The sequence below is a fragment of the Drosophila suzukii genome, chromosome X, assembly GCF_043229965.1.
Source record: "Drosophila suzukii chromosome X, CBGP_Dsuzu_IsoJpt1.0, whole genome shotgun sequence".
NCBI lineage: Eukaryota > Metazoa > Arthropoda > Insecta > Diptera > Drosophilidae > Drosophila > Drosophila suzukii.
The window spans coordinates 9,152,862-9,165,848 of record NC_092084.1 but is presented as its reverse complement, the minus strand read 5'-3'; the positions used below and the strand labels follow the sequence as shown (position 1 = coordinate 9,165,848).

Below are 12,987 nucleotides of genomic sequence, written 5' to 3'. Positions count from 1 at the left end.
AAAATTATTAAATGAATTAAGTACTACATACACACAAACACACGCGCTGTGTTTTGCCTTTAAGCTCTGACCAAATTTGTCCACAATTAAAAACAAAGCGCGCGCGACGCCCACGCGATTTGTGCGCGTTTTTAGCCGCTCCGCCCGTCACAGTCGAGTTTTTTTTTCCTCCTCTTTTTTTTTTAAGCTGACCAAAAATGGCCAAGCGATCGTCGAAAAAGCCGCGAACCGGGGGCTCTAAGACGCATTAACAATTGGCACATTTAACGGAAATTATTGATGTCAATTTGCAAATTGGAAAGTGCCCGACGAAAAGCCAACAATATCATAATCATCGCACAATGAAACAAAATCATATGAATCTCCGAGTGGGTTTCAATTTGTGATTTATTCTGATAGCTGGCCAAACGGGAAATGAAATATAATTTGGACAAAGACCGGGCAAATCTGAAAAGAAACGTGAATTCAGTTTTTTGATGGCTCGTACAAAGTAGTTGAGGTGTACAAAGCGAATTCTTTAAAATAATTTTGAAAAAAAGTAAGCAGAAAAGCTATAGAAATTAAATAAATAGGAAAAATGTAAGATACATTTAAAACCTACCTGTAATTTAACAAGCGGACAAGAAAAATGTTGTACTTGTAATAAGTTTTACTTCGATAAGTTTTAATCAATAATCTTTATAAATTTAAACTATATATTTAAATTTGAGTGAATTGCGTAACCCTTTTCTTTCAAGCCTCTTATTTTGTTTACAAAAACGCCAATACTCAAGTGTCTTATCCTTGTATTTTGACACTTGCCTAGTCGCTTGTCCTCGTCTGTTTGTTTTTCCCTTTACTGAAACTGCCCTTGCCTTGGTTTGTTGACATTTTGTGGGTCAAAAACCTAATCAGAACCACCTCGTTGGCCCCTTCCCGTCCACCGATTCGTGTTTGTCTTGTGTTTTTATTTGCATAACAAGAGGCTTGTCTCCTGCTCTCCTGGGAACCCCCATCCCCCATCCTCGATCCCCAGTCCCCATAACATACTGGATGCACTGGCTGCCCTGAAGCTTAATAATATTATCGTGACGCATGGGCCCTCATCTCTTCATCTCGTCTCTCTTTCGCTCGCCCGCAGGCCGTCTCTTTTCCACGCGAGGCATTCTTGCATTTCTCCTCTGGGCAATGCACTGCTTGCACACATTCTTCGCACTGCTTGGATTTCCTGACAAATTTAATTGTCACATTAGAAACAATCCAGCACACTGGGAGAATTTCTGTAGATATTATTTATGAGACTATGTTAATAAATAACATTTATAATGCATTGGAAAATGTACTTCTTCGATACCTTTTGATTGGTAGGTTTTAAGATTCAAGAGTATTACGTTCTCAAACTTCATTATTCTCTATCCTTGTTTTACCAAGGATACGCATTTGTTTGTGGCTGATTTTGTTAACAAATAAATCGTGTTAGGCGTTGAAAAATGCATATACTTCGATACCTTTCGGTTAATAAGTTTCAAGAGCATTACGTTCTCAATCTTCATTATTTAAAACCTTGGCTTACAAAGGATATCCCGTTTGCTTGTTGATGATTTTGTTAAGAAATAAAATGTATTATGCTTTGAAAAATGTATATTTTTCGATACCCTTTGGTTGGTAAGTTTCAAGATTTAAGAGCAATACGTTCTCAAACATCATTATTTTTTAACCTTGTCTCGCAAAGGATATCCCGTTTGTTTGTTGTTAATTTCGGTGACATTTTTGTGGCTGAGTGCACGAATGTCTCTTGTCTCGTTAGTCACCTTTCAAACAGTCAGTCAAAAAAGAAAACTATTAGTTGGCCTGACGTTAAATGTGGATGGGAATGGGGATTGTGGAATGGGGATGGGGATGGGGATGGGGATGGGGATGAGGATGGTTATGGGAATGGGGATGCCGATGAGGATGAGGATGACGATGACGATGATGACTCCACTCTGCACTTCACTCCTGGTTCATTGCACTCGCCCTCTCTCTTTCTGGCCCCCGTATAGCCGTCTCTTTCTTTCGCTGCACTGTGCTAAAAGCATCCATCCAGCCCAACAACAACAGCAACAACAACAGGAAAAGCAACAACACTTAGCTGCACTTTGGGCCCAGACCATCAAAGGCAGAAATAAAAGGAAAAAAAAAGAAAAACATCCAAGAAAAGAAAAGAAAACGTCGAAGATGCTGGGCAGAAGAAGAGGAAGCTGAAATTCTTCAGTTCGTCGAGAAGTGCAAGTTGCAAAAATGTTATTCTAAAGCCACAGAGGGGGAATATCTGGGCACCTGGAAAGGTTGGGCATTATATATAGCCAGCCCATTCCGTAAAATGCATCTAAATGGCGCTCAAGCTATTTGTATAGAAATAAGTTGACAAAATACGAAGGAAATCTATTAAAGTTATTGACAGCATTGGAAAATCAAATCAAATGCAGGAAGACTTAGGATTTCAAATGTGCAGGAAGGACTTGATAAGATATTAGAAAACATGAAACCTATCAGTTAGATTATGCATTTTAATGCATTAAAAATGCAATTTAAATGTATTATTAGAGAAGAATATCTGTTAAAAAATTTCAAATTATATTTTTAAGAGTTAAAAACTTAACATAACTTAACTAACAGGTTATAAAACCAATCACGTCGATTAAATAACGGCAATAAAGTTTATAAAAGTAGGCAATTAAAATATATAAAATGCAAAATCCAACCAATTACTTTCTCATTAAATCGTGCCCACTATTAATTGTAACGCCAAAAAACCGCAACTATAATTACCATACCATTGAAATCATAATTGATATTTAATTAAAGCGAATGGGAAAGCACGGGGACCTTCGAAATCGTTATGAATCGAAATATTTCAGCCATTTCCCATGAGCCGTTTGCCGCTTTTGGCCGACTGGCTAACCTTTTGGCTAGAACAAACAGCACACCCGCCTAACAATTTGCACCTTGTTAACAAAACACAAACTTCAATTTGCAATTGCAAATTAGCTAATGAATGCAGGTGACATTGTTCCGCATCGCATTAGCATTAGAATGGGAATTGCAATTGGATTTAGAATCGGAATTGGAATTGGAATCGAAATGATTAGATCGAAATGCGATGTGGGGGAGTTGGGAAATTACAGCGATCTCAATGCGATTTGCCAATCGAATGCGCTCCAGCTGCTGTTTGATGTTCTGATCTGTTTGTTTATTTGTTTGTTTGTTTAGATTTTGGTTTACATATTTGCCTAATACCCCGACTAAGTTAAAAAGCCGATCCAACTAAATTCAAAAAGCCACAAAAACCAAAACTGACCCGCTCAAGAGGAGGAATGCGTAAACACGCGGCCCGGCGAAAGGCGAAAACAATTAAAAAGCCATAAACAACCGAAAAAATCCAAATGAAACAATACGATCTGCAATCTGCTATAGGAAAATTAAAGGGGGCCGCTTTTCTGGCTCTCTGTGTGGTTGCTTTTGGTGCTGGTTGTTGGTTGTTTATTTAATTGAGCTGGGTAAACAAAAAACAAAAATCCAAACGGGCCACAAGGAAGACGACTGCGAGGGGGCACTTTAAAATTATTTGCACATTTTTGCGGGTGATTTGTTTTATGAGGGAGAGAGTTAAACGAAAGAGCCATCACACAGATCACTTATCGGGGGATATGTTCAAAAAAACCTAAAAAAAAAAAAAAAAAAAAGGAACCGAAACGCAGAGAAAATTTACTAATTGAAAGATTAATAAATATAAATCTAGACAAATGTTGCCATTAAACATTTTTTTAAATTTATAAACAACTTGGTTGTGATCTATCTTATTTTGTATACCTTTGTATACCTCCAAATGAAGATCAGTAATTAGGCAACGTAGTCCCACCAAAAATAAAACCATCCAGTAAATAAATCAAATATTGTTTACAGTACTTTTCTGCGGATCCTCAATCACCACCTTATAAAGACTTTCGCAACATTTTCGGTTTATTTTCCCAATTTTCTTGCGTTTTTGCTTATTGTTTTCCAATCTCTCAGCCTGGCGGTAAATGACTGGAAAAGGGCAATGTAAATATTGCGCAGTCTTTGGAGCTTGAAGCTTGGAGCCCCATCATCAAGTCTTAACCCCTCCATGCCCCTCTGTACCCCTTTTAACCCCCGTCCGCTGGCATTATCTTGACACGTGCACGCGCCGCGTTTTGTGCGCGTTTTTAAACGCCACCTTATTTGGCTCTTTGTTTTAGAGCAGCGGTCTCCAGTTGAGTTTGTCGTCTCTTTTCGGTGGATCAAGAAATCAGCATTTAAGGGGTTAAGAAGGGGCCCGCGTATGCCATGTTTGTATGTAGATCCGATCAATTGACGATCATTTGAGGCGATCAACATCAAAAACAAAAAAAAAAGCTGCCAAAGCTGACCAATTTTAGAATCTTCTCCGATTCCACTTCAAATCGAACAAAATTCACACTCGAATTTTTGGCATCTCTATAAAGCGTTTATTATTTATTTATTTATTATGTTTTGTCGAGAGCTTTCAAAAGCAAAAAACCAAAAGAAAAAAGGGCAGAGCTGCGTGGGTGTGTCCAGTTTAATTCTCCGCCACCGATCAACCATGAACTCAGCCATAGCCATACATATCTACCCGTCTCATTTTTCCCCTATATCATCATCATCATTGTGTTTTGACCTTTTAAAGTTCAGTTAACCAAGTACTGGACACTTTTTACTGCCCATAAATGCTTAAAAAACACTTATAGTCGAAATAATAATTAAAATATATAAGCTTATTTTATTATTTTTTAAACTCCCAAATACTATCTATGAGATTGCCGTTTCTAGAGAGTTCTAATAAACATAAATCATTGCTCGAATATTTTAAATTTGAGTGAAAATTACTCAGAAAATTTTATTTTTTGGGATAGTAAACGTAAATATTTTATATATTTCTAAATGCTGTCAAAGAACTCCACACCCACGCGATTTCCCAGATTTCTAGCCCTTTAACTTTGACTTAAACCGATAAATGCGTCATCTCCCAACTGTAAACAAAACAAAATCGAGAGATCCAAAAATCCATCCAATCCAAAAAGTCGTGCCAAAAGCATTTCAACTGTCTTACGTAACGGACAACCAACCAAAAAAAAAAAAAAACCAACTAAAAAAGCAAAAATAAAAACAGAAGAGCAGATAAAATTCCAAAAAGGAGAGTAGAAGAGGGCAATAACTTTATTACGATCAGAAAAGACCTTGCCCAATTAGGCAATGTTGTTGCTTTTGCGCTGGGAAGTGAGGAGTGCAAAAATTGTAATTTAATTAAAATTTATGGTAATGCAGAGACCCTCTTTTTAGTTGGATGATTGGAACTTTTTATACCCTGGAAGTAGTGAGAGAAATCTATAAGATAATAACCAAAGATTAGAATATGGGCTTTAGTTAGCTGCTTAAAATATAACCTCAGTTTCTATTCCATACCATACCACACCATACCATACCATACTATACCATACCACCTTACCATACCCATACCATACCATACAATACCATACCATACCATACCATATCATACTATATCATACCATACCATACCCTAAATCCCCATTTGTCAAGACGCTACGTTTAGCTAGATGATGGGAACTCTTTATACCCTATAAGTAGTGATAGGAATAAAGAAGATAAGAACCAAAGATAAGAATACGCGCTAAAATTAACCGCCTTAAATAGAACCACAGTTTCTGTATCCTCCACATACCCCAAGTCCCCATTTGCCCCCGCACATGATGAAGTGTTGTCCCCCATATGATACCATATTCCCAGGCAACATTGTTGCATTTTGTTTATTCTCATCGTGTATGCAAATCGCCTTGCTAATTAAATCAAACAAAAACATGAATCCGAAACCATTCGGGATTGAGTTGTGGCCAGACTTCCTTCCATATGTTTATGTTCTGAGTGGCTTGTTGCAGTTGCTTGCGGGGCTGCAGGCTTTAAATATTTCAATTTGATGTCGGGCCAACTTTTATTTTATGATCCGCAACACTAGACGTTTTGTTGTTTGTTTAGTTGTGGCTGTAGACTGGCCCAAATGCAAAACACGGCAGCCGATTCTAGTCATGGGTATACAGGGAGAAAAGTATTTTAAATATTTTAGATTGTTTTTGAGAGTGATATAACGATTATTACAAAAATTCGATTGAATCTATAAAGTTTACCCAGTTATTTTCTAAATATAGTTCTTCTGAATATTTTTTAAAAAATCTATAAATATTAATAAATAGTTGAATAGTTTTCTCTCTCTGTAAGACCAGACAAGAAATGTCACTGGAGGAGCTGGAGAAAGCGGGAGGGCAAATAGACGTAGAAAGACAGGAGCGCCCGAGTCCAAGTCAATGTTTGTTGTTGTCGTCTGTCCGCTGTCAATGTCAGGGAAAGAGACAGGGACAGTTACCAGGGGCGGCGGACAGTTGGGAGAGGGGGTGTTCGAGGAGGTAGAACTTTGGCTGCCGGAACGCAGACACACCACTTGACAGCCAAGCGCCCGGAGGGGCAGGGACGGCGGCGCGATCTCAGCCAGAGGGGGCAATTAGAAAACCAGTCCAGCGAAGGCGACGACGGCCAAGCGCTGCTCATTATTGATGGCCAGCCAAAAGAATCCCCTTTGAGATGGGAGGAGCTCATTAGCTAAGTGACATCGATGGGCATCAAGAGACTACAGAAATCAAGGATTATTTGCCATACTCCCTCTTAGCCTACTTTCTTAACTATCTGTAAAAGTAAATATTAAAAAAGTTTTTGTAATCGATCTGTAATCGGAATAGAAACAAAATGTATCGACTAAAGCTAGCCAAATTTGTTTGTAGCTTATTTCTTGGATATCACTTATTGAAATAAGGAGCTAATATCAACAAATATCGATTAAATTCGAAATCCAAAGCAAAAACATCGATAATATCGATTTTAATGAATCGAAAACTAATCGATTTCTCAAGAGTAAGAGTATCTGAATGGGGATGTGATCGAAATACTTCCTCCTTCTTAGCCATTCCCATTCCCAATCCCATTTAACTGATCGAAGCTTGCGTGATCGTCTTCTTGGCAGGAAGAGGTGGGTGGTGGGGTAGTAAGCCCCCTGCCACAAAGGGGCTGGATTGGATGGAGGAGCCGCCGAACCACGAGAGAAGCAGCTGGTCAACTATTTGGTATGCCAGCTTTGTCACCAAAGTTTCTTTCTTCTGGCCACCGCCATTGGCTCCTGTTCTTGCTTCGCCAGTTGTTGCTTTAAGTGTTGGCAATAGTGTTGCTGTTTTAGTTGTTTGGTTGTTTAGTTGTTTGCCTGTTGCCGGAAGCGCAATTGCTTCATTATGGCACGTACTTTGTCAAAAGGCGTTGCGTTGAGTCACATTTTGTTCGATTTGTGCACTACAAGAAAATTTGAATATTTCATATTAAATACAGGGAATGAGATTATTACTATGCACGTTTGTTTAGGTAATCAAAGGTTTATAAAGACTTGTAAGTGGATCGTTAAGAGTTGGAAATACGCCATCTGTTGGGATATTTGAAAAACTTATATTTGTTTTCTTTTTACTAATGATCTTGATTGAAAATTTAGGAAAATTATAAAAAAAATCTCTAAAATTAGGGAACTACTTCTTTTATAGTATTTCTATCCCATAGACATTCCCATATATGTACCCAAATTTTTCGTAGTGTCACATAACTGACCAACGTTTGTTTTCTCCTCTCCGCAACTCGGCCCAAATCCACTTAACTTATGAATGAAAAATGTTTGGAGCTGGCTCACGCACTGTGTGGGCTGGTTGCTGGCTGCTAGTTGGTCGTAAAAGAACAGAAACCACTCGATAATAATCCCCACCTTTTTCGATACTCCATCCTCCATTCACAGGGGCAAATTCGCCGCCGTTCGCCGCGCCATCCACAAGAACACCGGCTCGCACTTCGCGGCGAAGTTCCTGAAGAGGAGGCGCCGGGCGCAGAGCAGCGACAAGGAGATCAAGCACGAGATCGCGGTGCTGATGCTCTGCGAGGGCGAGGACAACATCGTCAACCTCAACGCCGTCCACGAGACGCGCTCGGACACAGCACTCCTGCTGGAGCTGTAAGTACTATCCTTACTACTGTCCTTTCCTACTTATAATAAAGTCGTAACTATCAAGCTTATTATAAAATCATATATCCCTTCTTTGGGGGTTTTTGTCTCTAAATCAAGAATTTAAACTCTTTAGCTTTAACATTTTGATATTTAAGGCCTTATGACACCAGCTTGATTCTTTAATAACTTATTGGATTTATTTTTAAAGGTTATTACAATCTGGAGAAGGAATATATAGCTCAACTTTATACATTAAATCATGTTTAGTTTACCATGGCTTTTTGAAATAAATCCAGTCAGTTAATAAGACCTTAACTAAATAAGGACTTAAAAGCATATTTTCTTAAAAAGATCATATTTTCTCTATGCTATTATTTTATAATAAATTATGTAATGTTTGACCTCATACCTTTAATATATATGTTCCTTTTTTTGGGGTTTATTCTTGGTTCGTATAGGGTCTATTAAAAATTATACAAATAAAAAAAAATTTGAAATGTTATTTCTATTTCACAATATAATATTCATATAATATTTATATACTATTATAAATCAGGTTTTTTTTTTGAAAGGTCTACAATTATAACTCTTTTGTTTTAAGAAGGGTTTTAAAGTCAACATGTTTTCTTAACTTAAGATTTAAGAGTTTTGTATCCCCTTTTTAAATACCTAATGGGCAATCACTATATTAAAATCAAATATTATCCTCTTCGCAGGGCCACTGGTGGCGAGCTGCAGACGATCCTGGACAACGAGGAGTGCCTGACGGAGGCGCAGGGCCGCCACTGCATGAGGGAGGTGCTCAAGGCGCTGAAGTTCCTGCACGACCGCTCCATTGCCCACTTGGACCTCAAGCCGCAGAACATCCTGCTCGCCGGCGAGCGCATAGAAGGTGGGTATTGCTTTGGTCTCTAAGGATTTGTATTATACTAATGGATTCTTTTTTTTTACGGAACCAGATGGATTGAAACTGTGCGACTTTGGGATCTCGCGGGTGGTGAGCGAGGGCATCAATGTAAGGGAGATGGCTGGAACACCCGACTACGTGGCCCCCGAGGTGCTGCAGTACGAGCCACTGTCCCTGCTGACGGACATCTGGTCGGTGGGCGTGCTCACCTACGTGCTGCTCTCCGGATTCTCCCCCTTCGGCGGCGACACCAAGCAGGAGACCTTCCTCAACATCTCGCAGTGCGCCCTCACCTTCCCGGACAACCTCTTCGGCGGCGTCTCGCCGGTGGCCATCGACTTCATCCGTCGCGCATTGCGAATTAAGCCAAAGTGAGTGTCCCTTTGGAATAATGAATACCACACTGAAAAAGATATATCCCGTATATCAAAAACCATTGATTTCCTATCTGAAATAGATTATAAAAACAAAAAGAAAAGGAAATCTTTTAGTATTTTTGATGGTGAATTCCAAGTTATTATTAATTAATGATGATTAAATAAGAATGAATAACTTGAAAATAAAAATCCCATACTTTTCAGTAATTTGTAAGCCACAAATCGTTTTTTTTTTAATTATAAATATTTAAATCGTTTTACTCATTGATTTAAAAATGCCATAGAAGCTAATATAAAATGGTAATGATATTGTCATAAGTTCGAATTTTTAACAATTCATTGATTTATAACAATGGAATTTAGACCTTTCCGTTGCTTTGAATTATTTGTTCGTCAATTTGTTCATTTTTTAACCTTATGTTCGATACAGTCAGTGGATTTCCTGTACGTGTCATTTTAATTATTCATCATTATTTTTGTTAACCGATTATAAGAATAGGTAGTCAATAAAAACCTGATAGATATAGCCCTGTTATTTAAATATTAGTTAATCAAGCAACAAGAGCTATAAAGTTAACCAAGCTGAACAGTTAAACTATGAAATATACTAATGATATATCCCTGTTTTTATAGCGATCGCATGAGTGCCGCCGGCTGCTTGGAGCACATTTGGCTGAAGGACGACTGTTCCCTGGACAGACAGATCTATCTGCAGCCCCAGAGCGATGCCGAAGAGGAAGAGGAGGAGGAGGAGGACGACGACGAGGAGGTGGAGGACGAAGAGGAGCCCGTCGATGAGGAGGAGGACGAGGGACAGACCGTCGAGGAGCCAGCGACAGAGCCAACCCAACAGCAGCAGCCAACTGCCCAGCAGCAGCATCAGCAGCAGCTACAGCCACACCAGCTAGCCAAATCCGGCAGCCTCAGCAAACCGACGCACAATGGCCACCATCGGGCGAACAGCAGCGGCAGCATCTCCAAGATCCCCATTGCCACCAGCAAGCTCCTGAGCAGTCCCAGCTCCGAGACCACCACGGCCATCCACACGCTAACCAGCAATGGTAACACCAATGGCAACGGTCACATCCACAAACCCACCCAGATTGTGACGCCGACGCGACGAGCCTCGGATTCCGATAAGGAGAACACGTATACGGCCACGTTTGTGAAGAAGCCAGTGGCTACCATCCAGTTGGGCAGCTCCAATGGCATCGAGGATGCCACAGTGGTGGCCACACTCACCCTCTTCCCCGACGCACCCACCACTCCCAAGGTGATCCGCAAGACGCCGACGGGAGAGTCGAATGGCTCGGCAACGTCCGTCAAAGCGCTGGTCAAGAAATTCCAGCTGGAGGACTCAAGCGGCCCGGCAATGGCCCGGCGCAGTGGTGGATCGGTGACCAGCGGCAGTGGACTGCATTCGCCAACGACGACGGCGGCGTCGGTACGGATGAACAGCATTCGACGGGCCTCGGAGCCGCTGACCACGGTGTACAAGAAGCAGCAGACGCCGCAGAATGGATGCAGCAGCAGCATTTCGAGCCCGAGTCCGAGTCCCGGCAGCAGTCCCACCACCACCACATCCGGCAGCACCGCCACCCTGCTGATCCACAGTCAGCGATTGGCCAGCAGCACAGCGCCGGCCAGCCACAGTGCCGCTCCAGCAACAGCCACAGCCACAGCCACCTCCTCCGCCAGCAGCAGCAACAGCAGCAGCAGCAGCAGCTCAGGGAAGACAGCGAGTGCCGCCCACCATCTGCACCACCATCACATGCACCACCATCACCATCATCATCACCATCATGTGGTGATTGCGGCAAAGAATGCCGCCGCCGTGGCCGCCACCAACAACTTGAGCCTGGATCAGGGTATCATCTGTTAGCTAAGGGCCAGCCGGGCCAGCCGCAATGCCAAAAGTTTCTTTCATCGCTTCCTGTGCTGCATGTAACCACCAGCTGCCATGGCTGCCACGACGACCACGCCCCCTCCCCCTCCCCCGACCACCGCCCACTGGCAGAAGGCGAAGAGGAGCAGGAGCAGGAGCAGGAGCGGCTGCGAGTCACCTAGCTGCAGGATCACTAGGTGGCCAAGTGGCGATTTGAGGAGCTATGGCTATGGAAATGGATCAGCGGTGGGAAGCCGGTGGAGATGGAACGGAAACGGAAATGAGAACGGGAACGGGAACTTGAACTGGAATTGGAACTGGTGCTGCAGCGGGAGATGGAAGTGGTTATGGAAACGGAAGTGGACGTGGAAGTGGAAGTGGAGAGGGAATCATCCGCCAGACTGGCAAGACGACGATGATGCATTGATTTTGATTTGAGCTTAGTTTAGTTAATGTTTTACGGCCTTAGCATCTAGGAGTCCCACAGAAACACGGTTGCCACTCGAGAACACCCTAATTTAGATAAAAGGAAATTCAAACATTTTCATTTTCGTACCAAACCTTACGTTTTAATAAGTTGAAAAATAAAAGAATGTTTTAATTTTTGCCCCACATGAATGTGGAGATTTAAACTACAATTATATAGAATATCGGACTTGTTCGGTGGCAACCGTGTCTGGGCGACCCGCAACATCCCCCACACATACTAGAAAAAACGAAAACCTACTTAGCTAAAGTCACGAGAATGCGAATTGTGAGTGAAAAATTAAGCAAAACGAAAGAGATGAAAGATAGACGTTAGGAGGAGTAGTAAAGTAAGCTGATTTCAACGGAATTTTTGGTAGACATATCATCCATGTTTGTTATGCGTTTAGAGGAAACACACAAAAAAAAGAAGAAGAAGTTTAGGAAGAGAACAAAAGGCGAGGATATAGAGTTCATTGTTTCAACGAATATATAATGTCAATTTTTGGTCCACAAGGCAAGCAAGTAAGCCCTTTGGCCTAGCATAAATTATACAACCTATATACATTATCTTTATACACATATGCATACACACATATAGACTATACATAGCATATATATGTACCAAAAAATAGGGAGAAACGTGTCAGTTGAGAGCCCGCCATTGGTTATGTAGAGCGTTTGTTAATCGGCCAATCAGTGCATCAATCAGATGATAATCAATCATATAGCATACCGTGTTATTCGCCTAGAGGGATGAGAATTTAGAGAATGTTACAAGCCAAGCAAAATTGTTAATCGTGTGTCTCGGTGTGTGTTCAATCGTTCAAATCGTTGCTTAAATGTTGCCTAGAATACATTACATTACTTAGAAGAAGAAGCCACATGGATCATATAAGAGGAAATCTAGAGGGAGAGAACTAATTGCTTAACTCACGTCACGTAGGCCCCACATCTACAATATCCGATCCCAATCCTGATTCCGATCCAAATCCAGATCCAGATCCCAGATCCCCCAGTTCTCCTCGTTTTAAGTCGGTTTTTGTATATATTTCCAGCAAGCAGAATGCAGAATGCAAAATGCAGCCAGCAGCGCATATAATTAAATGTAATTCTTTTTTTTTCGATAATCATATCTTAAAGCTTGATATATATTTATTAGGCAAAACGTTTGTGTGGTCGGCGATCGATGGAGGGTCAGTTAATTGTTAATGAAGAAAAATGCTTAATTTATCGTAATCGATTACCCTTT

The 12,987-nt window shown here is 41.0% G+C and overlaps 1 protein-coding gene across 5 annotated transcripts in view; it reads left to right on the top strand.

Moving 5' to 3' along the window:
* The window catches only part of Drak (Death-associated protein kinase related), a 58,356-nt gene extending 46,895 nt beyond the window's left edge, over positions 1-11,461 (top strand). For all 5 annotated transcript variants that reach the window (XM_070997401.1, XM_017083831.4, XM_017083830.4 and 2 more), the window contains 4 exons: positions 7,895-8,107; positions 8,818-8,993; positions 9,061-9,379; positions 10,019-11,461. In XM_070997401.1, coding sequence (XP_070853502.1) covers positions 7,895-8,107; positions 8,818-8,993; positions 9,061-9,379; positions 10,019-11,267 — 1,957 coding nt within the window. In that variant the 3' untranslated portion in view covers positions 11,268-11,461. The remainder of the gene's footprint in view (positions 1-7,894; positions 8,108-8,817; positions 8,994-9,060; positions 9,380-10,018) is intronic.
* Positions 11,462-12,987: the final 1,526 nt, after the last annotated feature.